Source organism: Urocitellus parryii, chromosome 1, assembly GCF_045843805.1.
Source record: "Urocitellus parryii isolate mUroPar1 chromosome 1, mUroPar1.hap1, whole genome shotgun sequence".
Classification (NCBI taxonomy): domain Eukaryota; kingdom Metazoa; phylum Chordata; class Mammalia; order Rodentia; family Sciuridae; genus Urocitellus; species Urocitellus parryii.
The window spans coordinates 90488567-90515347 of record NC_135531.1 but is presented as its reverse complement, the minus strand read 5'-3'; the positions used below and the strand labels follow the sequence as shown (position 1 = coordinate 90515347).

The 26781-nt window shown below is 31.9% G+C and overlaps 1 protein-coding gene across 1 annotated transcript in view; it reads left to right on the top strand.

The window, feature by feature from the left end:
* The window catches only part of Tmem232 (transmembrane protein 232), a 192945-nt gene that overhangs the window by 42461 nt on the left and 123703 nt on the right, over positions 1–26781 (top strand). Inside the window, exon 10 of the mRNA XM_077795632.1 lies at positions 19011–19189. Coding sequence (XP_077651758.1) covers positions 19011–19189 — 179 coding nt within the window. The remainder of the gene's footprint in view (positions 1–19010; positions 19190–26781) is intronic.

The following is a 26781-nucleotide window of genomic DNA, read 5'->3' as shown; positions in this document are numbered from 1 at the left end:
TAGTTTGCAAAAGTAGTTATAATAAAATTGAAGAGTAATTTAATATGATTGCTCTTGAAGTGATTTCTGAATCATGATGAATATGTTCTTCCCTCTTGAAAGTATTAAAGTGGTTCTAGTTGTACATCTCATAATTAAAAATTATTTATTCTGAATATTCTCATAATAAACTTTTGAGTATAATAATAAAATATATATGAATAAAAGGAATGTTTACTTTATATACAAATTGTAGCTTTCAATGATAATATGGAAGGGCTTTTGACCCACTGCCCCAGGTCCATGTTACCTTTATATACCTGCTTGTCTGCATGTATATATATATACACACACACACACACACACACACACACACACACAAACACCATATCTACCATTAATGTAGTATTAGAATGTCCTGGGAAAACTAAACTTCTAATATCATATTTTGGAAAAGTTGGAGAACAGTTCTATATATTGCAATAAATTCACTCCTATTTCCCTAACTTGGTATTCATAGATTACTATATCTTTGGATAGATATACATGTATAAATCCCAATTAAAACACTAACAGATCAAATCCAGCAGCATGTTAAAAGAATAGTATACCATACATATTTATAGCATTAACTCTAAGAATTACAGTATACTTCAAAGTTAGGGAATCTAAATTTTGTATAATTTATTAAATATAAAGCAATTAATATATATTAAAATATCATTGATAATTTTAAATCACATGATTGGTTAAAAATAGATAAAAAACAATAGGATTAAAATTAGAAATATAAGTATTTTCTCCAATTACCAGTGTGTTTTTCAAAAACCAAATCAACATCATACTTAAGCATGAAAAAATTCCCATTTTTTCTGACTACATTTTTACTACATTTAAGAGAATTTCTATATTATCTGCTGATTTTTAAAAAACACATTCTAGATATTCTACCCAATGTGGTAAGACAAGAAAAAGAAACAAGTATAATATTGGAAAAAACATTTGTGGATGATCTTGATGTCTGCTTTGAATATCCAAGACTGAAATTAATATTAAAAGTGGAAAGTTACATGAAACATATTATTGATAATTTCCTCTATATCAACAGTAACAAAACAGAAAAATAATTCACAAAATTAACTACTGACAGCAGAAGCAAAACAAAATTTCAAAGAATGTGTGTTATAAAAAAAGTTTTATTTAAAAGAGATAAAAAGAGGGTTGAAATAAATGAATATGAATTTTCTTATTTTCTTCCCAAGTTAATCTATAAATTAAATGTATTTGTAATAAAATTGTCAAAAGAAGTAGAAAAATTAAGTTTATAGACAATCTGGAAGAAAATGGGCAAGAAAACTTCAGGGAAAAAATGGGCAGTTTCTTAAATATAAAACTATAATATTTTAGTCCATATGATAATTGTAAAATAATGGGCTAACAGATTTTCCCAAATAAAATATAAAATTATCTATATTTATATTTAAAACATGATATTCACCTTTTCCATATTTTTGATGTATAGATACATTGGTGTATATGATGAGTTTTAATTTCATAATTTTGGAAATATTAGGCACTTTTCATCATGCAGGTATATATTGAAATTGATTGTAAAGTATCCCTTTATATTTAAACCCATTATTTGCATATGCAATTGGAATATGCCACATACTGGGTTCCAAAGGAAACTGATATACTGTCATATTCTATGCAAAACTATGAAGTACAGTATAAAAATTGGTGATGATTCTGTATTTTTGTGAACACTGAAAACAAATTAGCAAGTCACAAAACAAAATAAATATGAATCCCTGAACAACAAACCATCATACAAAACTTTTAGCAAAATGATCCTTTCAAGAAATTCTAATATCATACTTTATTCATGCAGAAAAAGTATCTTGCCAAATGTTAGTACTCAAACTCAGGAAAAAGATAAAACACTATAACAAAAATTTGTATTTTGATAAATATTCTATCAAATATTTGTTAGATAAATAGTTAGATAAAAAGTTAGATAAATCATGATTCCAAAACGTGAAAACTCACTCTTATCCCTGCAGTAGCAATCCATAACATTCTTCATTGCTGACTTTCACTGCACTATGACTTGGGTCACCAGAGTCTCCACAGAGCACATTGCTATTATTAACATTAAAGACATCTCTAATTTCATTTAAAATGATTTCATTACCACTTTTGTTTGTTTTACTCCTCTGTATAAAATTTAACACACTCTAACTTCAGTAATAATTTGAGTCTCTTTCATCATTTGTCATGCTCACTTCAAATTTGGGACATAGTATTTATTCATCTCGCTCATCCCTCCTACAAAAGCTTTGTTTGAGTGATATTTGCATACTCATTTATAGCAGCACAATTCACAATAGCCATACTATGAAGTCAGAGTAGGTGTCCATCAGTGGATAAGTGGATAAATATACATATACACAACGGAGTTTGTTCTGTCATGAAAAAGAATAAAATCATGTCATTTGCAAGAAAATTGAGGGAACCCAAGACCATTATTTTAACCAAAATAAGCCAAATTCAGAACATTAAGTTAAGCAAAAACCCACATTTATGTTTTCTATCTCTATCGTATGTGGAAGCTAGAGAGGAAAAAGGAAAAGAAACCTGGAGTTGCGGGGTGGGGGTATCTCAAGAAAATGGAATGGAGATCAGTAGAGAAAAGTGACCAGGGGTAGGGAGGAGAGGAGGGAAAGGAGAAGTACTGGGGAATGATAATGGCCAAACTACATTGTTATGTTTTGTGCATGAACAAAACAGAACAACAAATCCCACCATTGTATATAATTGTAATAAAATATGGAAAAATAAATAAAAAGCCTTATTGATTGACACATCTAAGGGTAGCAATTTTCTGGTGAGTTTGACAGGTAGTTAATTCTTTTCCTATTTATGTATGTTATATGATGCTTTCTTCTGGAGTTTTTCTGCCATATCATAAAAGATTTCCCAGAAGACCCTAGAAGACTGTGTCTTGCATGAAATTGACAAGACTCTTTACAGGGGTCACCATTAGCTACAAGGAAGCCTGGGAGAGCAAATGTTTGGTGAAAAGAGAGGCATTTGTTCTGACCCATGAGAATTGATTCTCAAGTATGCAAATAATAATAATAATGACTTCTTTTAACAATTAAAAAAGATGTCAAGTTTGTGATATCAATGCAACATACTAATGCAACAGTAATGTATTTCACTATCTACAAGGTGTGTAATAGCCATAATATTAGCAATCTGAATAGTCATAGTATTTATACTTTTGGGGTGGACATTCTTGTTCAATGACATATCAAATGCCAGAGGGGTTTTGTATATACTTGATATTCATAAAAGTCTAACATTAGTTTGATTCTTAGCATTAGTTTAAAAGTTGTATATTATTTTATTTTCATAATCACCCAATGACTTTTATGCTTTCAACTTACCCATATGTAATATGTGTATGTATATATTTTAATAAATATGAAGCTCCATTATGTTGACAACTTCTGTACTTATCATTTAAAATTGGTGAATTGTCATATTTGGGATATTGGATTATTCTAATTATATTTGTCTAAAACCACTTTTTCAACTTTTTATAACTTTATATATTTTCCCACTGAAATTGTGTGGCTGTTTCATTTCCTCTAATTTCTTATTTTCTTGATTTTTAAAAAAATAGCCCTCAGCAGCTCAGTTACTGTGTTCCTTTAAGGGTGCTATAACATTAGATTTGATCTTAATGCATCTGATTATTGTTCTATAGTACTAATGAAGTACGACAGAACAATAAGTCTTAAGTCTCAAGATCTGTGAGGAGTAACAAAAATTTGACCTTTGATTACCTACCTAGTTTACGGCTCATTACACTTTTTGTAAAGTGTCCACTAACAGGAGGTGGATGCTATGCTGTGTCTTCAAGGAAGGCATGCTGATCGGCTTTGGCCTTTGATGTCATTTGTCTCATTCATAAGACTGTTTTAGATTAAAATACTTCTTGGTTTACATTTGTGTGTGTAATTGTGTGTATGTGTACATATGTGTATATTTATATGTGGGCATGTGTGTGAGCATATATATGGAAAAAAAGGTGCCTGTGCTGACATTTGATAAATGTAGCATTTCAAACCAATAGGGGAAATAATGGATTATCAATAGATTATGTTTTGATAATTAATTATCCATTTAACCTTTTTAAAATTAATTAGTTAGCACACACCATATCTATACAAAAAAAGTTTAAAAAGTCCTCAGAAATTAAAACCTTTAAAATAACCAGAATAAAATATAGCTCAATACCTTTTTGACCTCTAAGCAAACAAGGTTGACTAAATAAGAGAAAAATCACAGTTCTTGAAAGACATGATGAGAAACAACTGCACAAAGATCATAATATCTGTGCAGAAAAAAATGATAAAATTTAAAATTCAAATGAAAGTTGGAAATCATATATACATGTTATAAAATAGAAATGATGATGATACTGAATGAAATACCACTTGTAATTACTACTGCCATCCTCAGCCTTCAGCGTGGTTTCTGAACTTTTTAGATGGCTGAAACTGGACCAAAATTAAATCCTAACTTGACCTGTATGTCTCTCTATACTGATCCCTGTGGTGGAATGTGAACTACTTACAGGTTGACCTACAAGTCCCTATTTGGAACATCAAATGCATTTCTCCAAATCTATAAACTTCACTGAGAAACTCTTTGATATGAGTTGGTCGAATCTCTAGGCCATAGCAGGGTACCTTCCTCTTTCTTATCTATGTTAGTACTTCAAGGTGAGCTGAGAAGGGCCTGGAGCTATACTTTCCAGGAATATGGCCCGAGATCAGTGCTTCAGAGAGAGCAGGCTGGGTGAGGAATGCCTCAGGCGTTCTTTCCTGTTTTCTATTTACTGAAGCCTTGGTTGAGCAGGGCTGCAGGAAAGGCAGAGGGGAATAGTTTCAGTTCAGAATGAGTGATAATAGCTGGAAATTTTAAGTATGAGGTGAAAGAAGAATAGGTTCTCTGGCCAAACACACTACTCACTTGTATTTCCATTTTTCCAACCGTGAGTAGGAACTATACTTTGTGGTCTAATATTAGTTACATTTAACAAATAAGTGAAAATAAGTTACATTTAACAAATAAATGAAAAGCTGACCATTTTTACTCTGTTAACATCAACACTGCTTCAGCAACCAAGGCTTAATCTGTGGTCTGTAGAACACTACTATTAACTCTAAAGGTCAGAACTCACCCTCCAAATTTACTTGAGGATTTTCAGAAAGTCCAAAATAATCAGGATAATGGGTTACCAGCATTTGGAATTTTTTTTTTCTAAAAAATGTTGTTACTCTTCTCAAGATGTTTTGTTGTCATTTCTATGAATGAAATAATCAATCTAACCATGTCCATATTTAAACTAAAAGGATCTACCACCTTGTTCTGTTTATTTGCTGATATTATCACTACTATGCCTTTAGTTGAGAGAGGCTGAAATAACATGCTGGATTAATCAAAATGCTTTCACCATGTAAGATCTTCACCTACTTAAAAATGGGAGCTGAAAATAAGGGAGTTGAAAATCTTATATTTGCTTTTGAAATATGAACAAATTATCCCTTTTGATTCAATTGTCTAAAACCCATTGACAGCTGAACACAGAGGGAAAAGATCCATGAACTAGTAACAATGCAATATTTCTTAAGTATTTAAGATACTAAAGTTAATCCCAACATGCCATTTTAAAAAACAAATTTTTGTAACAATGTATCTTAGTACAGAAAAAAAAGGGATTTAGGCTTCCTGTTCAAATTAAGAAACTGATATATGTACATTAATAAAAAATAACTCACTAGATACTTGTAACTTCCTATGTTGTATGATGTAAAATTATATTAAGATCCTTCAGTGTGCTTCAGAATGATTTTTTCTCATATTTAATATGATCCAGAAATGAATATTAATATCCTAACACCACATTTCTTTTTACCCTCCCATCCATTAAGAGTAACTTGATAATATGTTCATAGGTAAAGAAATTTCTAATTTGATCTAATACATTATTCCTGCATTTGTTCCAGACATTTCTTAAGATTTTTGAGTGAAGAGCTATTTCAACCCTATGGTGTGATTTATGTAAAGATACACACACAAACGCACACACACACACACACACACACACACATCATTTCACATTTTTAGTACTTACCTTTAATAGTCATTATAATCTTTTTTAAAGAAATATTTTATGAGTACAGCCTGAAAACTATTCTTTTAACAGATTTTCAGTGTACAATGCAGTATTGTTATATATAGGCATAATGGTGTACAGCAGATATCTAAAGTGTATTCATTCATCCTATATAACTAAAAGTTCATCTTTAATAGTCATTGTATTTTTTCGTAAAATATATTTTAGGAGTACAACCTGAGAACTACTCTTTTAATGGAGTTTTACGTTTACAATGGAGTGTTATTATATATAGGCACAATGGCTTACAGCAGATCTCTGAAACTTATTCATCTTGCATAACTGAAATTTTACAGCCATTGAGTAGCAACTCTCCCATTAGTGCAACACTTGGTAACCACCATTCTCCTCTTGGATTCTTTGAGTTTCACTGTTTCAGACACCTCATATAAGAGGAATCATGTAGTGTTTGCCCTTCTGTGACTAGCTTAATTCACTTGCCTTGATGTCATCAAAGTTTATTTATGTCATTGCATATTGCAGGATCAATGAACATGAGAATGCTAAAATCTGTCAAGAACCAGGTTCTAATTCATTTGTATAAACATCCAGAAGTAGTATAGCTAATCATATGGCAGTTGGTTTTCATTTTTGGAGGATATGCCATATTTTTTTCCATGGTAGCTGACCATTTTGCAATCCCACCAGCAGTATAAACAATTTCTAACTTCTTTACACCCCTGCCAACACTTATCTTTTGACTTGAACATCTTTTCATATACCTATTGGCCATTTGTATGTGTTCTTTAGATAAAATCCTTTATTCATTGTTTTTAATCAAGCAATTAGGGAGGTTTTGCTATTGAGTTTTAGGAGTACCTTATACGTTTTGGAGAATATATGTATATATATTTTTAGTATATATGTGGTATGCAAATGTGATTTTGTTTCCACTATTCTCATTATGCTTAACTTTTTTTATGGATTCAGTTTCGCAAAAGGTTGCTACAGTTACAGGCATCATATCTGCTTCTAAATCACTAGCCATTGTGTTATTTGTATTTTCAATACTCTTTTCACTTCTTTCTTTTAGTTGTGAGTAACCATGAATGTAAATTATTATCATTATGTTAGACCTTACCCATTTTTATTTAAAATTTTTTCTGATACATGACAACATAAAAATGGAACATTTTTGTGGTGTACCATCAGATGTCTTGATACATGTATGAATTGTACAATGTTCAAATCTGGATAAACAAACATATCTCTTCAAACATTATTTATAGTAAAAACATTAAAATCATTTCTTCTGGCTCTTGAAATAAGCAGTATATTATCATAATATATGTTCACCTTACTATGCAAATAACAAACCAGAACTTTTTACTATCTTCTTATAACTTGGTACCTATTGATCATTTCCCCACTCTGCTCACTCTCCCAAGCCCCTGGTAAGCACCATTCTACCCTCAGCTTCTATGACAGCAACCTTTTTAAATACCTCCTATTAGGGAGACTATGCAGTACTTGCCTTACTGTGTCTAACTTATATTATTGATCATACTGATCTCCATTTCAATTAATGGTGTTACAAATTCAAGATTTTATTCTTTTTAATAACTGAATACTATTCCATTGTCTATATGTAGTACATTTTCTTTATTCATTCATCATTTGATGGAAACTTCGGTGGTTTCCACTTTATGGCTATTGTGGATATGTTGCCACAGATGTATTCTTCAATATATTGATTTATTTTCCTTTGGATATATACAGCGGTGGGATTGTTTGATCACCTAGCAGTTCTTACATTTTTGAGGAACCTCCATAATATTTTCTAATTCTGTACTAATTTTCATTTACACGGTGTACAAGAGACCACTTTTCTTCAATCCTCACCAGCACTGTTATCTTTAGTCTTTTTGATAAGTCATTTTTATTGGGATAAGGTGATACCTTATTGTGGTTTTGATTTACATTTCCCTGATGATTAGTGAGATTGAACATTTTTTTCAATATACTCATTGACCAATTATGTTTTCTCTTACGAAATACCTGTTTTATCTATTGCCTGTTTTGTTACAAAATTATTTGTTGTGTTGGATTATGTATTTTTTCTTTATCTTTTTCTGATTTTTTTTTTTGCTATCAAGTTTTTGGAGTTCCCTACATACCCTATCATATGTATAATTTGCAAATATTCTCTCCCATTCTGCAGGATGTCTCTTTACTCTGATGATTGCTTCCATTGCTGTGCAGAAGATTTTCATTTTGGCGTAGTTCTACTTGCTTATTTTTGTTTGTTGCCTGTGCTCTGGTGTCTCTGAAATCATTGCCCAAACAAATGTCAACAAGAATTCCCCATTTCTCCTCAGAAGTTGTAAAACTTCATATCTTATGTTTGCCTTTAATCTATTTTGATTAGATTTTTGTAAATGATTCTAGTATATGTATAAAATAAAGGTGTAATTTCATCCTTTTACATGTGGATAACTAGTTTTTCCAGCACCATTTGTTGAAAAGAGTGTTCATTCCCAATGGATGGAGATATATATATACTTTCCATTGGTCTTTCTGTCAGTCTTTAGGCCAATACCATAAGTATAACATAGTTTCATATGATGAGTTTAAAAGTGCTTTGTTTTCTACATTTTTTTTTAGGTTTTAGAAGAATTTGTATTAATTTTGCTTTAAATTTGTGGTAGAATTTGCCAATGAAATCATCTGGTTTGGGGTTTTTCTTTGGTGTGAGGTTACAGAACTGTTCGGATTTTATTTATTTGATTCTCTCTTGGTAAGTTGAGTATTTCTGGAGCTGTATTTATTTCATCCAGGTTGTCCAGTCAGAATATAATAACTTTTCATAGTAGGCTCTTCATCCCTTTTATTTCTGTGGCATTATTTGTAATATATCCTCTGTCATCTTTTATTTTATCTGTATCCTTTTCTTGGTCCAGCTAAAAGTTTGTCAATTGTGTACATGTTTTCAAAAACTTAGTTTGGTTGATTTTTAAAAAAATTTCTATTTTCTATTTCTTCATTTTCTTCTGTGAATTTTGACTGTTGTTTATTTATCCCCTTCTTATTTCTTTTTTTAAATTAAATTGTTTATTTTAATTAGGTATATATAACTGCAGAATGCATGTTGATTCATTGTACACAATTGCAGCACAACTTTTCATTTCTCTGGTTGTACACAACGTAGTGTTGCACCATATGTTCAGTCATACATGTACGCAGAGTAATGATGTCCATCTCATTTCACCATCTTTCCCTTCTTATTTCTTGGAAAGTTAACTTAGATTGTTTCAGGTCTTCTTTCTTTTTAAATATAAACATTTATCACAATAAATGTCCCTCTTACCACTGCTGTTGCACTATTTATACGTTTTAGAGTACTGTGTATTTTGTTTAGCATGTCCCAACATATTTTGTAGTTTCCCATTTGATTTTTTCCAAGACCCAATGATTTCCCAAAAGTGTATTTTAGTTCATATAAATTTGCAAATTTTCTAGTTTTTGTTCTGCTATTAACTTGTAATCTCATTCCATGCTGTTGGAAAAGGTAGTATGATTTTGTTGTGGTCTAATGAGTCCTTGGGGATGATTTTTTTTTTTTTTGAGAAGAATGTATATTGTACTGTTTGAGAGTTCAATGTTCTCTATATGTCTGTGAGGCCTGCTAAGTCTTCACTGTTATTTAAGTCTGTTGTTTCATTGTTATTTTTTAATTCTCTCTAATATTAAAAGGGAGATATTAAAATTTCTTACTATTTACTGTCTTGTCATATTTTTTTAGTCTGTCATCAGTATTTCCTTTATACATTTGTGTGCTCTGCTGTTGGTTGTATATGTATTGATAACTATTAAATCTTCCTAGTGGATTGATCCTTTTACATTAAATAATATACTTCTTCAACTCTTATGACTGTTTTTGACTTAAAAGTCAATCTTTTTCTGTTGTAAGTAGAGCCACCCTGGTTCTCTTTTGGATACCATTTGCAAGTAATATATTTTTCCATGCCTTTACTTTCAGTCTATAAATGTTCTTAAAAATAAAGTGACTCTTTTGTAGGCAGATATCTTTGTATCTTATTTTTATTAAGGCATTTTAATTATTCATAACATAGAGTTTCATTGTAGCATAGTTGTACATGCATATAGTATACTTTGATCATATCTACCCCCTTGCAAACTCTCCCTACCCTTTCTTTCCTTTTTCCCCTTATCTTCTTCCTCTTCTTATTGGATCTTGATTTTATTCATCTATTCAGTCACCCTTTGTCTTCCAGTGGCATTTAGATAATTTAAATTTAAGTAATTATTCATTTGAAAGGATTTATTTTTTGTCATTCTTTTCCTTGTTTCTGTCTTTCCCTCTTTTTATCTGTGTGTGTGTGTGTGTGTGTGTGTGTTTGTTGATATACTTTAATTCTTTTCTCTAATTCTTTTGTGTGACTTCTATAAGTATTTTCTTTGAGGACACAATGGGGGCTATTTAAAATATATCTAATTATTTAAGTTGATAACAGCTTAACTTCAATCTCATAAAAATTAGAATATTTTTCTTAACCTTCTATGGACTGTAATCTCATAATTAATATTTCTTTATATTGCACATCTATGAGCATATTTTTAATTTTTTATAATTCTTTTAACTCTTATGATAGAATTAACATTAATTTAATCATTACCATTAGGGTAATATGCTATTCTACCTTTGCACATCTATTGACCTTTACCAATGAATTCTGTTCTTTTTTATGCTATCATAAATTGCTGTTTTGCCTCCTTTTGTTTCAAGTTGAAGATCTCCCTTTAGCAATTCTAGTAGTAAAATGTGCTCCTTCAACTTGTTTTTCTAGAAACTCTATCCTTCATTTTTAAAGTGAAGTTTTGTTAGGTATAGTACTCTTAATTGGCAGGGGTTTTTCCCTCAACATCTTAACTATATCATTCCAGTCCTTTCTGACTAGCAAGGTTATTACTAAAAATTCTGCCGATAGTCTCATGTAGGATCCCTTGTACATAACAATTTATTTTCTCTTGCTTCTTTGAAAATTCTGTCTATGGCTTTTAAAAATTTGAATAGAATGTGTCTTGGTGTGAATTTCTAATTTTGGGTCATTTTGGCCTCCTGAATCTGGATGTACATTTTTTCCCTACACTTGGGAGTTTTTCAATTGGTTGTTCCTTTCTGGTTGTATGGTGCTCTGCTTTGGAGGTAGGGGTTATGGCACAAGGGTGTTTCTGCTTTTCCTACCATATTTGGAGTGGCTAGATTCATGCTTACCAAGTGTACAGACATCTTCATACTAGTTTCTGGATGACACTGGGGACTTGATCCATGTGTTCATATTGAATTGGAATATCCACATATTGGGGAAGAGTCCAGTACTTTCTATCCTGCCATCTTACTGATGTTATCATATTTCACTTTTTAAAAAGACATTCCAAAGTAGGTATCAAATGGGAGGAATGATAAAAGTCTCTAAACAGGTTGATGGACGAGAAATTTAGGTACAGAAATCAGGAAAAATAATGCCAAAATAGTGCTAAAGGATGCAGTTTTAGGAAAGGATATGGACACTGTACTAGACTTGGTGTCAGAAATTTGGGATGCCAGAAACTTGTGATGAATCACAGCTCAGTTTTCAAGTTCTGGATGAATTTAAGTAACTTACCATATCTCTCAGAAATTTAGTTTCTTCAACATTGTGGGTTTTAAAAGATTTTTTTTTGTATATAACATAGGTATTTACAAATATACAATTATTATTAATTTTTTAAGTATCCAAGATCATCCTTGTTATTTTTTGATGTTGTGGCCCTTGGAAGACAAAAATCTGTGAAAATTATCTGCTGCTATTAAGATAAGTTATATTTCTTTGTGGTATAATTTAAATTAAATGAAATTTAAAATAAATCCAAGAGTCAGAAGTCTGATATTTCTTTAGTTAATTTATAAAAAAAATCACAGTTGGTCTTGAACAACAACAACACAAAAGAACTACTTTTATCCTTGATTCTCAGTTATGACTCCAGAAATAATTATTTTTAATTAGCAGATTTCCATAATTGACTGTTGGAAAAGATTATAAAATTTTAAGAAAACAAGTTCTGTTCAATTACTTAATTATTCATGAACATTTTGACATCTTACTTGACATCCTGTTTCAATCAACTACCACATTCTAATAAAAGAATCATTTGACATTTTGTCTTTGGTTTTCAATGTTACCTGCAAAAAAGTGGGCATTTATTAATAACTTAGTTCTCTTCCATTTATTCAATTTATTATGTTGGGTATTTGTTCAGTGTTTATAGTAAAACAAATGTACCTGATCTTGCCCAGAACTCCCATTGTGATTATATATGCAAAATGATTCTTACTAATATTTACATATGGTTGTGTTATGTACACATAAAATATATAATTATAGGTATATCGTCCTCATTTTCTAAGTCTAACACGATTCTAAAAATAAAGAGTGCCCTAGATTTTCTGCTCACCCTATTATGGATCCAAAATACTTTTCCAATTTTTCTACCAGTCTTTGTCTCTAATATTATCTCCTGTGAATTGTGGGAGACCTTAGAACTACGTTGTCTTTTGGCAGTAACTGTATGTTTGGGGATCCCTGAGATGACCATCATGTTTGATAATTTTTTGAAAAGTCTCCCTAAAGATACCAAAGCCATTTTACTCCTGATTATGGTTTCTGACTATGAAAGTACACAGATTAAAACCAGCCAAGGAAAGTGGTGTGTATGGCAGCATCAAGGACATTTCCAAGCACAGAGCTTCCCATGGTCCTCTGCCAATGCATGGACAGCGTTTTCTTCTTCTAGTAATGATATATGTAAAACACATAGAATACTCATACAAAAGATCACTCAAGATTTTGTATCTATGATTTTTACTGGGGATCTGTCAAACATGTATTTGGTTGGCTACATGCTACATGACTGGCCCTCATTGTTGCTCCTCTCAGAGGTTGAGCTAATTCCATGTGACCCAAGCCATCCCCACCAGAATCATATTTTTATTACAAACTATCTATCAAGAGTCAAAGACTCCAAGGGAAACAAAGACATTTTTATCAGGAAGAGCATTCCAAGACCTATGAGGTCAATTCTTATAACCAGACCAAGTACAAAGGCCAGTCCTTCCTTTAGTTGAGGTTAATTTTTTAGTTATATGTCCCAAGTCCAAGCCATCATCATTTGCTTCTAGATTACTTCAAAAAGTTGAACATCTCCTTGTCCCTCTCTTATGCCCTCTGAAATCCATTTTCTACCAAAAAGCCAGAAAGATAAAGTGAGTTCATTTCCCCCATTCTTTAAAATGCTGTGATACAAAGTAGCAGATATATAGGATTAACAAGTCCAGAAATGTAATGTACAACATGAGGATGCTAACTAACAAAATCATACTGTATATGGGGGGAAAAATTTACCTTTTGAAAGTATTCTACCAAGAGACAATTAGATTTTGGTTATTATTTAGTAAATACCCTTGGTTTTGAATTAGTAAAAATAAAATGCTATGATAGCTTTTAAATATATTAATAATAAAATATTAATTACTTTCCATAGTATACAAATTGCCTCTGGTCATTCAGAGTTTATCCATGTAAAGGACAAATGTACCTGATCTTTCCCAGAACCCCCAGATATATCCATTCTCTCCTTTCTTTGCATTCAAACTATCATGCTATTCTAAGCGCAAAGTCGGTGCATTTTCTGACCCCTTGTTGAGAAGCATTTCCTCAGATCCTTGTTTGGTTAACTTTCCTTTATCCATCAGAGCTTATCCCAAATATCACCTCCTCATAGAAGTCTTTCTTTCACTGTCTATAATAGTGTTTTCTTCTGGTTATTGCTGGTCATATCACCATCTTCCATTATTCTCATAACACTTATTACGAATAGATATTTTTTAATACACTTTTTTAGTTTCTGTCTTTCTCCACCAGAATTAAATATCCCCAAAGCAGTAATGTTGCTTTCTCTTTGGTACAAAGAACAGTAGGTGTTTGTTAAATGCATGGCTGGATGACTGGTTCTTGTCCAACTCTGGTCATTGATCTGCTTCCTTTCATGCAACGTGGCATTTCATACAGTGTTTTGAACCACAGCTGACATTCCAGTTACCTTTCAGTGACACTTTTGATTCTGTGGTGTCAAATTATATTTGTCAAAATTGTAAAAGCTGTTGTCATTTATGCACATTCATATGAGTAGAAATGTTTATATTTCATGTCCACTGAATATTTGCAATCTATACATCTAGTGTGGCAATTAAATGCTACCAAGGAATACAACCACTAATATGTAGCATTGTTACCAGAAAAGGGTCACAGTATTGGTTTTCAAATAGAGTAGTTTCTTAATAAATTGTAAGAATTTATTATTTTGGTTCAGCTTTTTTATTTCCTAGGATACTGTCTGCTTAACTGTAGACACAGATCCTGTTTCTTGCAGTATATTTAAAGTGACATCTTTGATAGCTGCCACAGGGTCACTGAAAGCAGAACAGAAGAGTGCCTTATGCTACAGCTTGGTCCCTGGATGAGGAACTTCAGAGCAGGCATGCTTCTCAGCAAATGTCTAGACGTGCAAATGAGAACACGGTCTACTTTTTATGACAGTTGCAACACACACCATCTGTCTTTATAAGATTTTTTTCCTCATTTACTGTCAATCAATTAGATTCTCCCTACAAATATTATTCATCAGCTATACTTCACTGGTGTTTAAGTCAACAGGTGAACAAGCTCACTTTTAGACTCATAAAAAGAATGTTCAAAGAAATTGTGAGACTGAGACATAATTATCAGAGAGTATCTAACGGCTCAACATTGGTCCTGCAAATTCTAAAATCAAATTATACCACTTTGATAATTAAACAGTTGTAGTTTTATCAAACATTAATCTTCAAACAAATTTAAAATATATGGACGGAAGGTGGTTTGTATGTACTTTAACGATTCTTGTCAATGTAAAGATGTTGGGAGTATCTAAATAAATGAGAAATGAGTTAAAATGCACAGCATGTTTTATTTATAATATTGTTTGAAAGCTATTTTACTGAAGCTCACAATTCCAGTATTATTCATGTAAAAACTCAAAATTATTTCTCATATTGAATTCAGGCATTATGTTTCACTAATGCTTCACAAATCAATACCCTCACTCTTGCTATTTTACTTGCATTTCAGCCATGTTTTAACAAGCTACAGATTATTAAAAATTGTATTCTCTCATACCCATGCCACACTTTCCACATTTTTATTTCCTTTGTATGAACTGTCTTATCTTCACAATCTCCTCATTTTTTTAAAGTGGTTTCATTATTGTTTGAGTCTCCTGAGCTTCAACTCGAACTTCTCCTTTGCCTTTCATTCCCTCTTCTCCCTCATAGCAAGAAGTCTTATTAGACCTTCGCCATGGTATCTTAAGTTTGTCCCTTCCTTTCTAGTCTCCTGCTGCTCATCATAGTGAAGACCTAGATTACCTCATAAAACTCCCATATAGGCTTCCCAGTTTATTGCTTGAATAGACTAGACGTAACACTGCATTGAGCAGGAATAACATTACTCCTTTGCTCAAACATCCATCATTTAATCTGACCCCATTTATCCTGAGCTATCGAATCTCAACTATTTTAATAAGAACTCTCCACTCAAGCTCAATTTGAGATACCCACTATCATCTTCTCTTGTCTTTCCTTACTGTTACCTCTCTGTTGGAAGTCCTATTACTGGTCCAACTGTTCTGATTTACTTAGCCCTGTTCCTATTTGTCCTTGAAAGCTCTGTGCTTTAAGAAACCTCCCAGTCCCAGGTAAATGGAGACACTTTTTTACTCTGTCTATTCCCCTTATTCAGTGAACATACTTTTAGAAATTAGATCTACTATGTTGCAGGCATTATGGTAAGTGCTAGGAGCGTAAGAGAGAATAAAATATAATCCCATCCTCCCATTGTTTAGAATCTGTAGGTGAAATAGGCAATTATAATATGATATGTTATTATCTAGTAAGTACAAGGGATGTAGCTAATAGCTAACCATGGACACAATTCTCTTTCAGAGAAGATTTTTTAATGAAAAGATGCAGAAGAATGGATATAGTATAGTAATAGAAATATTTTTGGACAGAATGACTTCTGATTAAGTCAATGGAATAGTTTATATTAAGACTGGAAGATAGAATTAAGTGTGTATTCAAGAACTTCAATCTTTTTTTCTTAATGTAGTATATTTGCAAGTTGGGGGGAAATAAAAGAGTTGTAATATATGTATTTCAGAAAGATTAGAAAGACAGAGCCGTGATTGTCTGGCTATGCAATTTGGAATTTACATAGGGACAAAAGACTATGGATAAGTTGTAAACAGGGAAGCAAAATGATAGATTTACAAAGTCATTTTTCACAACCTAGATTACCAATGGTGAAGCATTCTGGACAAGACAGGAAGAGGAAAGCACAGACAGAAAGTTAGTATGTAGTTATTCACAGCGCTAACATTTTCCAGGTGTCCACCCAGTGAAATATCCCTCAATGTCTTCCTCTGCTCTGTTTCCAGGTTTACCTCTTAGACAAGGTCTGACGAGGTCTCACCTTCTCTAAGTCCCTTCCTCACTCTTCCAGCTCTCACTGATCCCTTGCTTTGGTAGATTGATTCCATCACCTTTTCATGAACTGTTGCCCTCTACCTTCTCATACAAATTATTCTGTTTCTAGACTCGTTAACTACTTGAAGCCACAGGTTATCTTTCTTTCATCCAAGGGTAAAGAAAGTAGTTTAAAAAGTAAATTCGTATTTCTTGATTAAATTTCATTTTCTAGCAAAAATGTTAATTACCAATCATTCATATGAGGTATTTTTCGTATTTATATCTTGTCAAATATTGCAGTACACCAGTTTTAATGAATGAAGTTGTTATGAAGAGAAAATCACATTTCCCCAAGAAGAAGCTGCTTCATTGTAGCTTCATATTTGCATCTTTGACTCTCTCTTAAAGTACCAATGATAGAAAGGGTAGAAGGTACCTTAAGATTGGAAACTAGGGCTGGGGATGTGGCTCAAGTGGTAGCGCGCTCGCCTGGCATGCGTGCGGCCCGGCTTCCATCCTCAGCACCACGTACAAACAAAGATGTTGTGTCCGCCGAACTAAAAAATAAATATTAAAATTCTCTCTCTCTCTCTCTCTCTCTCTCTCTCTCTCTCTCTTTCTCAAAAAAAAAAAAGATTGGAAACTAGAAATATGCCTTCCTTCTCCATTTCTAAAACGTGTACATGTTTTCTCTTTTGCTTCCTCTTTCTACTTTCTAGTTTCATCCTTTTGTATGAATGGAATGGAAGGTGGGTTATGGAAAGGAAAGCATTTGTCTGAGTTGGAAAGAGTGTCCCTCATGGAACAAGATTAGATGGCACTCACTTATCAGCTCTTTGATTCAAGGGAGGTTCATATGTTTATAGGTTCATATATTCCAATTTCTCATTCTAAAGATAATAAGATCTACATGGCAAGACTGTAGTGAGCACAAGAACTGGGGCAACTAGATGGCATTCCCATGCATGCTAGCTATAATAGTAATTATTATCATTAACTTTCATTTTCTCATATTTATTTGGTGTATTAGAGTTGTTAATAACAGTGGGATTTGTTGCTACATATTTGTATATGCACATAATATAACAATATAATTTGGCCAAGATCATTCCCCAGTACATCAGATTGAATTAGCGAAAGTTGAAGATCTGGCTTTTCAAGTTGTGCTTATATTCTTATTCAAGGAGGATACTGATGATTCCCAGTGTTATATGGACTATAACCAGGACTTTCAGGAAAAGTGCAACATGAATTTTAATGGGCTCTTAAGCCCTTTTAACCTTCCTCTCTCAGCATTTTATTGCTCTTGTTCTTCAAATAGACTTAGTATTTTCACATTGCTCTTTGAATAACATAAGTTTTTCTCCCCTTTGAGGAGTGCATTTTTTATTCCTCTTATTTATGTATTCTATCTGTACCTAAATTAGAATTATGTTTTTCTGAATATTGCTGCATAGCAGTATACCATAGCTAGGTAAGAAATATTTAAGATAAAGAGTAAATACTTAATATAAAGAGTAAATATAAACTTCTTCCTCCTTTCTGTAAGATGAGTATATATTTTGAAAGTGGAACTTCATGATATATATAAATTGCTAATTGCTACAAAAAGTTTTAAAGGGAGGTGTCTTAGATATTTTTAATCTTCTTTGCATTCAGTATTCTTTTCTCCTATTCCAATTTATTTATGTCCTTATTATCTAAAAAATCTTCCAAATAATAATTGTATCAGTAATTTCTTTTTGCCTTTTGCATTATTTTAAGTTTTCTTCTTGGTTCAAATGCCAAGTTTAATAGAACTTTGTTATTTTGTTGTTGTTTTACAATGGCAAGTGATTTTTTCCTTTTCCCCTGATTTATTATAAAAATTCACTCTTGTAGATTATGTGTTTATCCTGCCTTAAGCAAATTCCTCTTCAGTTGAATTTTAAGGACTTGTTTTTCCATGTGGTTCACAGTTTACCCATGCATATTCTAATTTATGAGGTGTAGTAGTTGGGTTCAGTTGTTATTTTCAAATGGTTAGGATGTTAGATATTGTGTGCTGTTACAAAGGAATAAAATCAGTTAAGGGTCAAAAATTGCCAAAGCTTGTAATTTCAGACTTTATACTATTATTATGAATTTTGATAAAATTGTTTTTTCCCCACCTAGCTATACTACAGTAAGATTAATAAAATAAAAACTTTCCAAAGAATGTTTCTATTTCAACAGGTCACCAAGTGGTCTTTGTTGGATACTATGGCTTAGTATATAACATGGTAAAAATGCTGTGGGAACTCCGGGATGATGAGGAACAAGATGGATTTAGAAACATGATATGGAAAACATTACAAATAACAAAGGAATATGAGAAAGATGAACGAATCCAAAATGCAATCAACATAGCCCAGGTAAGAAAAAACACTGCTCTAAAAATGGTGCTTCTATCATCAGTTATCTTGCTTGTCAATTTATTCTTTATGCAAAGAATGAACAAAAAAATGTTCACATTCAGTGGGTATTGGTGATTCACAGTAGAGAATACCGTTTCTAAAACTGAACATTACCCTATACTTCTTTTTCTTCTTTTTTCTTTCTTTTTTTCCCCACAATTTTATAGACTATAGTTTCTGACGAAACAAATAATAGGATAAAAAGCACAACCAAATAATGTGTTTTTTGTTTGTCAGTTTGTTTTATACCAGGGATTGAATTCAGGGACTCTTCACCACTGAGACACATTCCCAGCCCTTTTAATTTTTTTTTCTTTTTAATTTTGAGATAGGGTCTTGATAAATTGCTTAATACTTCACTAAGTTGCTGAGGCTGGCTTTTTTTTTTTTCTTCTTAGATACACATGACAATAGAGTGCATTTTGACATATTATACATACATGGAGTATAACTTATCCTAATTTGGACCCCATTCTTGCGATTATACATGATGTGGAGTTAGACTGGAGGTATATTCATTTATGAACCTAGGAAAGTTATGTGTGATTTATTCTACTGTTTTTCCTCTTCCCATCCTTCCTCCTTTCCCTTCATTTCCACTTTGTCTAACCCACTGAACTTTTATTCATCCCCATCCCCACACTTGTTGTGTGCTGGCATCCACATAACATTGAGGTATTTTTGTTTGAAGAGAGTTTGAACTCTAAATGGTGGCATAAAACCAGACCTCCAAAACCTTTAATGGAAACAGAATTAAATAAATTCAACAAATCTATAAAAATACCCATTAGCAAGGAATGATTCCACCACAGAACTCAAATTTGGTGGAAAGTGCTGGTAGACATGAAATAGGTGTTAGAGTGAAGTGAGATATCAAACCCCCTATTCTTTCTCTCTCTTCAGAGAATTTGGTGAAAAACCTTGGAAAGTATGGAAGTTTTAAGGAGTAAAACATATCTCTAGTTTTAGGGTTTTTGCTAGGGCATGCAGTGGAAAGATGCATATAGAAGCACTTTCCTGCTAACAGCTGTCAGGAGGGGCTGTGGTTAGGATTCAAATTGGAGGGATAAGGGGCTTTTCTATGATTTTTACCAGTATGAGGAATCTAGAAACGTGTGTTCACTCTTGATTGTGTCCTTCTTCTGTAGTTCAATGGGCAGAAATACCAGGAAGAAGGCTGAACACAGTCATATTATGATACTGGACCAGAGAAAGGCTAAAAGTGGCCCTAACTTCAGTGATTTCAACAAACATAAAAAATAAATAGGGAAAGTCAAAGATCACTTTATTGATGTGCCCCCTAGTTTTGCAACTCTGTCCTGGCTTCTCACCCTGTTTGACAAATGTGTTTGGAAATGGAACTTTTATCACCTGGTTTCTAAGTTAAAAAATTTGAAGCACATCCTTTAGTTAGTGAGGGGACCCAAACATATTCTACTTTCGTTAGTATAGTAATAACACACTAAAGATGTATGTCAGTAAAGAAAATACAAAAGCATTTTTAAATTTTAAGATAAATTTATTTTTAACCAATATTGAAAAACATAAAAATTATACATATTAATGGACAAGATATTATATCTTGATACATATGCACATTGTGTAATATTTAAATCAGGTTAAACATATCTATCTCATCAAAACTGTGTCACTTCTTTATGATGAAAATATTCCAAATCCTTTCTTATAAGTTTTCGAAATATACAGGACAATATTTTTATCTGTAGTCACCCTGTTGTGCAGTAGCACATCAGAACTCCTTGTTCCTATTTAACTACCACACATTGACCAACATTCCCCCATGCCTCCCTTGCCCCCAAGAGGTAGTTTATTTCAATGTTATATGCTGATACCCTTAGTAGATTTTTTATATATATTTAACTAATAATTGCAAGTAAGTTCATTTTAAATATTAAAAGAAATACTAAGATCACCTCTAATTATTAAATTTAATATTTAAAAATTAATAACAAATGTATAAAATATTAAAAATAAAAATTATTATTAAAATAAGTAAAACTTGAAAATTAAAACATGCCTTAAGAAATAATAGTAACAAGTATAAGAATAATTTTAGTAACCTATTTTTAAGCACTAGCCATTGTTTTAGGTGCTAGAAATACAGTGTAAAGAACAGATATATATTCTCTTAATTATAGAGTTTGGTTTGGGGAAACTCACAGTTAAAATGTAACCCAACAAATTAAAATATAATTATTAAGTGGTGATAGCAGCTATGAAGAAAATGAAATAGAGCAAAATCACTGGAATGATATTGAGTCCGGTCGGGGTAGATGCCCTGGCTGGAGTGTCAGGGAAGGCTCTCCAGATGGCAGTATTTGCAAGAACGAAACAGTGAGAGTGAAGTGGCCAGAAAAGCAGTAAATTCTGATAGAAAAGACTGCAGAAGCTCAGAGGCAAGAATTAGTTTGCTTATTAAGAGATCAAGAAGGCCACTGTGTGCAGACTTTGAGAAGTGAAGGAAAGAAAGGCAAGAGAAGAGGATGGCTAGGAAGAAGTAAGATGGCTACAGAAGACAGAGAAGTAAGCTTCTGGCAATAGTGTAAAAGCATTTCCAAAAAGAGAAAAAAGGAAAAAGAAAAAAGAAAGATATACTTTGTATACAACCAGAGATATGAAAAATTTGTGCTCTATATGTGTAATACGAATCACAGTGCATTCTGCTGTCATATATAAATAAAAAATTAGTAAAATAAATAAGATTTACAAAAAGAAATACAAATGATTTTAAATATTGATTTATAATTTAGATGCAATAAAGGCTTTTGTAAATTTCAAAAAAGAAAGAAAGAATTTAAGTGGGAGATATCAAAACAATAAAGAAGTAACTCACTAAACATTAAGAAGCGTAAAACTGATACATCTTAAAATTGTTTCTTTGGGTAAAATAAAAATAAAATGAAAAACTATTTGTATAGTAGATGAAATAATAGAAAAAAATTAGAAGAACATTTATTAGTCAAAATACAGAGGAGTAAAGGGAATATAACTATAAGAAAGTAATTGTAAAATAATCATAAAATTATCATTGTGCAACTATATGCTAATATATTTCAAATATTGTTGCAATAAATGACTTTCTAAGAAAATTGATTGATGAAAAGCAAGATTAAAAGTATTCATTATTATCACTATAATTTACCATTGTTCTTGACACACTAATCTCTTGCCCTTATACATAAAAAATAATAGAATATTTGCTACACCATAGTTCCATATTAGACTAGTAAAGCATTTAGGGACAGAAACAAAATAACAGAATTTAAATTCCAACTCAACATAGTCACTTTGGACCTAGACAAATTATCTGTCACAATCTTAATTTTCTTATTTTTGAGATGGGTGCTCAGGGGCGCTAATACTATGGTATTTCACTGCATAATCATTTCAGATTTTGTCTTTATTTTTATTTATTTTTTATTTTTGCAAAAAAGTGGGGTGTGAAAATTAAGTGAAGCTTTTAAAAAAATGTTCCAGTATTATTAAAAAAACAATGTATTACTAAACTGTCTTTGGTGCAAGTTTAGGATGCATGGAATACTAGTAAAAATATATGTTAATGCAGTGGCAATGATTATGCAGTGAAATACAGTACTCACAGACAAGGTTAGTTACTAAAGGTAACCCAGGAGGCAGAAAACTGATAGAGAACACAGAACCTAGAACTAGGTCACCTGGGTGCACGTGGCAGCTCTACCACAGTAGCTAGGTGATCTTGGGCATCTTTGTGCCTCAGTTTCCTTCCCTGAAAATAAAACTTAATAATAATCTAGTACTAGATGTGTGAATTGAGTTAACATTATAAAGCACTTAATGAGTTTTCTAAAGAAAAAGACACTGAGATAAAAGTTATTATACTCTGCAGTACAATACTTCTAAATATTTCTAAAAAATAGGATTTATTATGTAGCTGCTATAATGGAACTAGTAGCAGGAAAATTTTGCTTTAATAGAAAAAAATTCAACAGTATATGTTGGTATTTTCAGATGAAGAAATTAAAAATATCTGAACAATATTTTAAGGTAGTAAAGAATAAGTAAACTACAGAGAAAATTGATGAATTTCTCTTTTTTAAAAATTTGCTTTAATTAGTTACACATATTAAGTTTTATTCTCAGGGAAGGAAACTGAGGCACAATGACTTGACATATCATACATTTGAATCAGATGGGATATAATTTCTCATTTTTCTGAGTATACAGGTTGCAGAATCCCACTGGTCATGAAATCACATATATACACACAGTAATAATAATGTCTGTTTCATTCTACTATCCTTCTTATCTCCCCATCTCATCCCCTCCCCTCCCATCACTTCTCCCTACCTAATCTAAGGTAACGCTATTCTTTTTTTTTTTTTTCTCACATCTTCATACATGTAGTTTGTATAATGATGGGGGTCTCCTTCCACCATCCATGCAATTCCCCTTCTCCCTCCTTTTCCCTCCTGTCATTGCTTACTGGACAGTCTTCAAGTTGTTGCCAAACTATGAGACCACAGGCTTAAAAAAAAGTTTACAGCACTAATGGAGTAAACATGTTTGGAGGGTATCACAAATGGCTTTATTTATCTGTTTCCAAAATAGGTGAGGGAAAACTTGATTGGTATTGGTATGTTTTTTTTTAGTGCTGAATTATTAGGTTTAGATTTTAAAATGACTGAATGCTATGTGTAAAAAGTCTCATGGTCCTTCAGCTTTTATCTTTAGGCAATGGAATGGATAGCTGTGCTAATCTCTGCAAGGCCAGTGCTTAGCACTGCCCAAAGCATAAAGAGAGGAGGTGGTTTATAGGAAGTGATTTTTATGAACTGTGAGACCATGCTAACCAAGCCCCAAATTGCTCATGTTAGTATGGGTTTTCTATCGCTTTCTTCTTAGCTGTGGATTGACTTTCAAAATTATCTCAATTTACATAATATATTATTTAGTTATCTAACTTAGAAGTTTTGCTGTTCAGTGTTAGACAAGAGGCAGATCTGGACTCACCCACGTCAAAGTCCTTCTCCTCAAAGTTAAAAATGTATTTTTCAGTTTTTAGGTTTTCCTTGTTCTGATCGAATGACAATATACATTTTCTTCAGAAGGTACAAATATGATTTTGTGATACTTTATGGCACCCTATGATATTTTAAAATTACAAAATTTACTTCTTTGTGTCTTAATTTGAGACAGGATAAATTTGTTGTCATCTTAAGTATACTTTTTTCTGTCATTGAGATTTTCAGTTCTTTCTAGCTTTCACATATTCAATTTTCTTAATGTTCTTAATGACCTATTTTCCAATCACAATTAATGTTAACAGGATACAATTAATGTTCATAGGTAGAAAGGGCAATTGATTAATTCACTCTGTCAATGTGTCCTCAAAGCATGTGGATGGCCATTATAATGACAATGAAGAGAATTTACACTCTAGAGTCTTAGTAGAAAAGGAAACCTTAATTTCTTGCTATTTGATCATGATTTGAAGCAATACTCTTTAAGGAGGACTATCTAAAATCCAAGTTCATCATTTTCTCTTGATATTCAGATTTTTTTTCCTTGGAACAAGATAGATAATCAGAGGACTGCCCACTTGAACCAGCGTTTTTTTTTTTTTTTTTTTTTTTTTTTAATGTAAAGGACTTGCTTTTACTCTGTTTAAGTTTTAGACTTCCTTTTTGGATTGAGAACTCAGAAAGAACAGAAAAGCAAAATTTTTGGATCTACTGTGGTGATGGCCACTGTATCACAGAATATCCCCACTACTAGAGTTTAGGAGATAAATTCTTAGTTTCATGCACTCTCTGATACCTTACTGATTTTGTATGAATGTTTCCTGGAGCTTAAAATGAGAGTCAAATTTTTGACCAATTTCCAACAGAAAAAGAGGATGGCATATATTTGTCTCAGATATCCTTATTTTATTTTGTGGTTTGTTTGTTTCTATGATTTTTAAAAATCCTTGATATTATTCTGTAATCTTACATCTATTTTTATATGCCATCTCAAACCACAAATGGATTATACAATAACTCAATAAGCCAACTCAAATTTGTTATTTCTATAATTAGAATTCTATTTATATGCCTGTTTCCTGGGCCAATCATTTGGTATAAGATGTTCTTCATTCTTCAAGATTTTAGTAAATATCTATAGATAATTACATTTGAAATTCATAAGTCAATCAGACATAGCAAATATATTTTAGATATTAGATGCAGGCAAAGAGCTCATTACTCAGGCAGTGAGCACTGAGAATAAAAGAATAAACAAAAGCATAACCACTATGTGTGCTAATTAGTTTTCAATGTTTAATAAGAAGACTTTTAAAAAGTGTTTCCATTCATTTTAAATCGTAAATGGGTGGTGGAGGCAAGTTTTCCTCAGAGAAAAATCTAAATTAGAAATTTCTAAAAGCAGTTATATTAATTTAGGCCTAATACATATTTAATATATAAGAAATAAGCTTAATTTGCATTACATAGACTAAGAGACAATTCACTCTAGACAGATTTTATTTAAAAGTCAGCTAGAATTAGAGCCATTGGATTATCAAACAATAAAGTATATGATTTAAAATGTAAATGATACAGTATTTAGTTGATGACTGAAGTACCACTTGATTTATTTTGAATTCTCTTAATCTAAGACACTACATTTGGAGTAAGAGATTTCATAAAAGTTTTCACTTAAATTGTAAAAAATGTGAAATAATCATCTCTTTATCGAGTACTTACAAAATCAATTCAACCTTGCTTAATTATATGTAAGAGGCAAAAAAAAAGGCTTAAAAATGACTTTTACACACAGCTTTGCTGTTTTATTCAGAAGACAGTCTCCAGAAATAAAAAAAAAACATTGGAACATTATATATATGGTTAGCCCCATCAAAATTCACAGCATGCAAAAGAAGCTTAGATAGATGTTTAGTCACTAAATTTTTCTTATAGTAGCAAGACATAAATTATTATCTTCAAATAGTATGTGTTCCAAAAACTTAAATTATAAGTATGATTCAATGAAGAAAGGTGACATTGTCGAAGAGAACATCTCTCAGATAAGGACATGTCCTTAGCCAAGTAGAAGTGAGTGCACTGTGAAACAAAATTGTCAATCAGACACAGCAGTCGACTTACCTAGTTGACTTGCCTGGTTGGGATTCAGCAGTAGTGGGTGTTCAATTTGAAAGATATGTTTGAATTACCAATCTAATGTAGTAGTGATTTAGGTGATTTCTTAGAAATAGAAATCCTAAATTGGAAGAATTTGTTTTGTGGAAATTTGTTGGCTCTACTTGAAATTTAACTGTTTAGTACTTAATATCATGTACAATTTCCAGTATCTTTTTTAAAGTACTGAATGACTTGTTTAGAACATATTTTTAGAGTAGTCACCTCCAGTTTATTCACGATTCCTTCTATCTGTATTATTTTGTCCACATTCAAATTCTTGAGTTGGCCATGTGCCCTATTTTTTTTAAATATTCATTTTTTAGTTGTAGTTGGACACAATAACTTTATTTTTAAATTTATTTTTATGTGGTG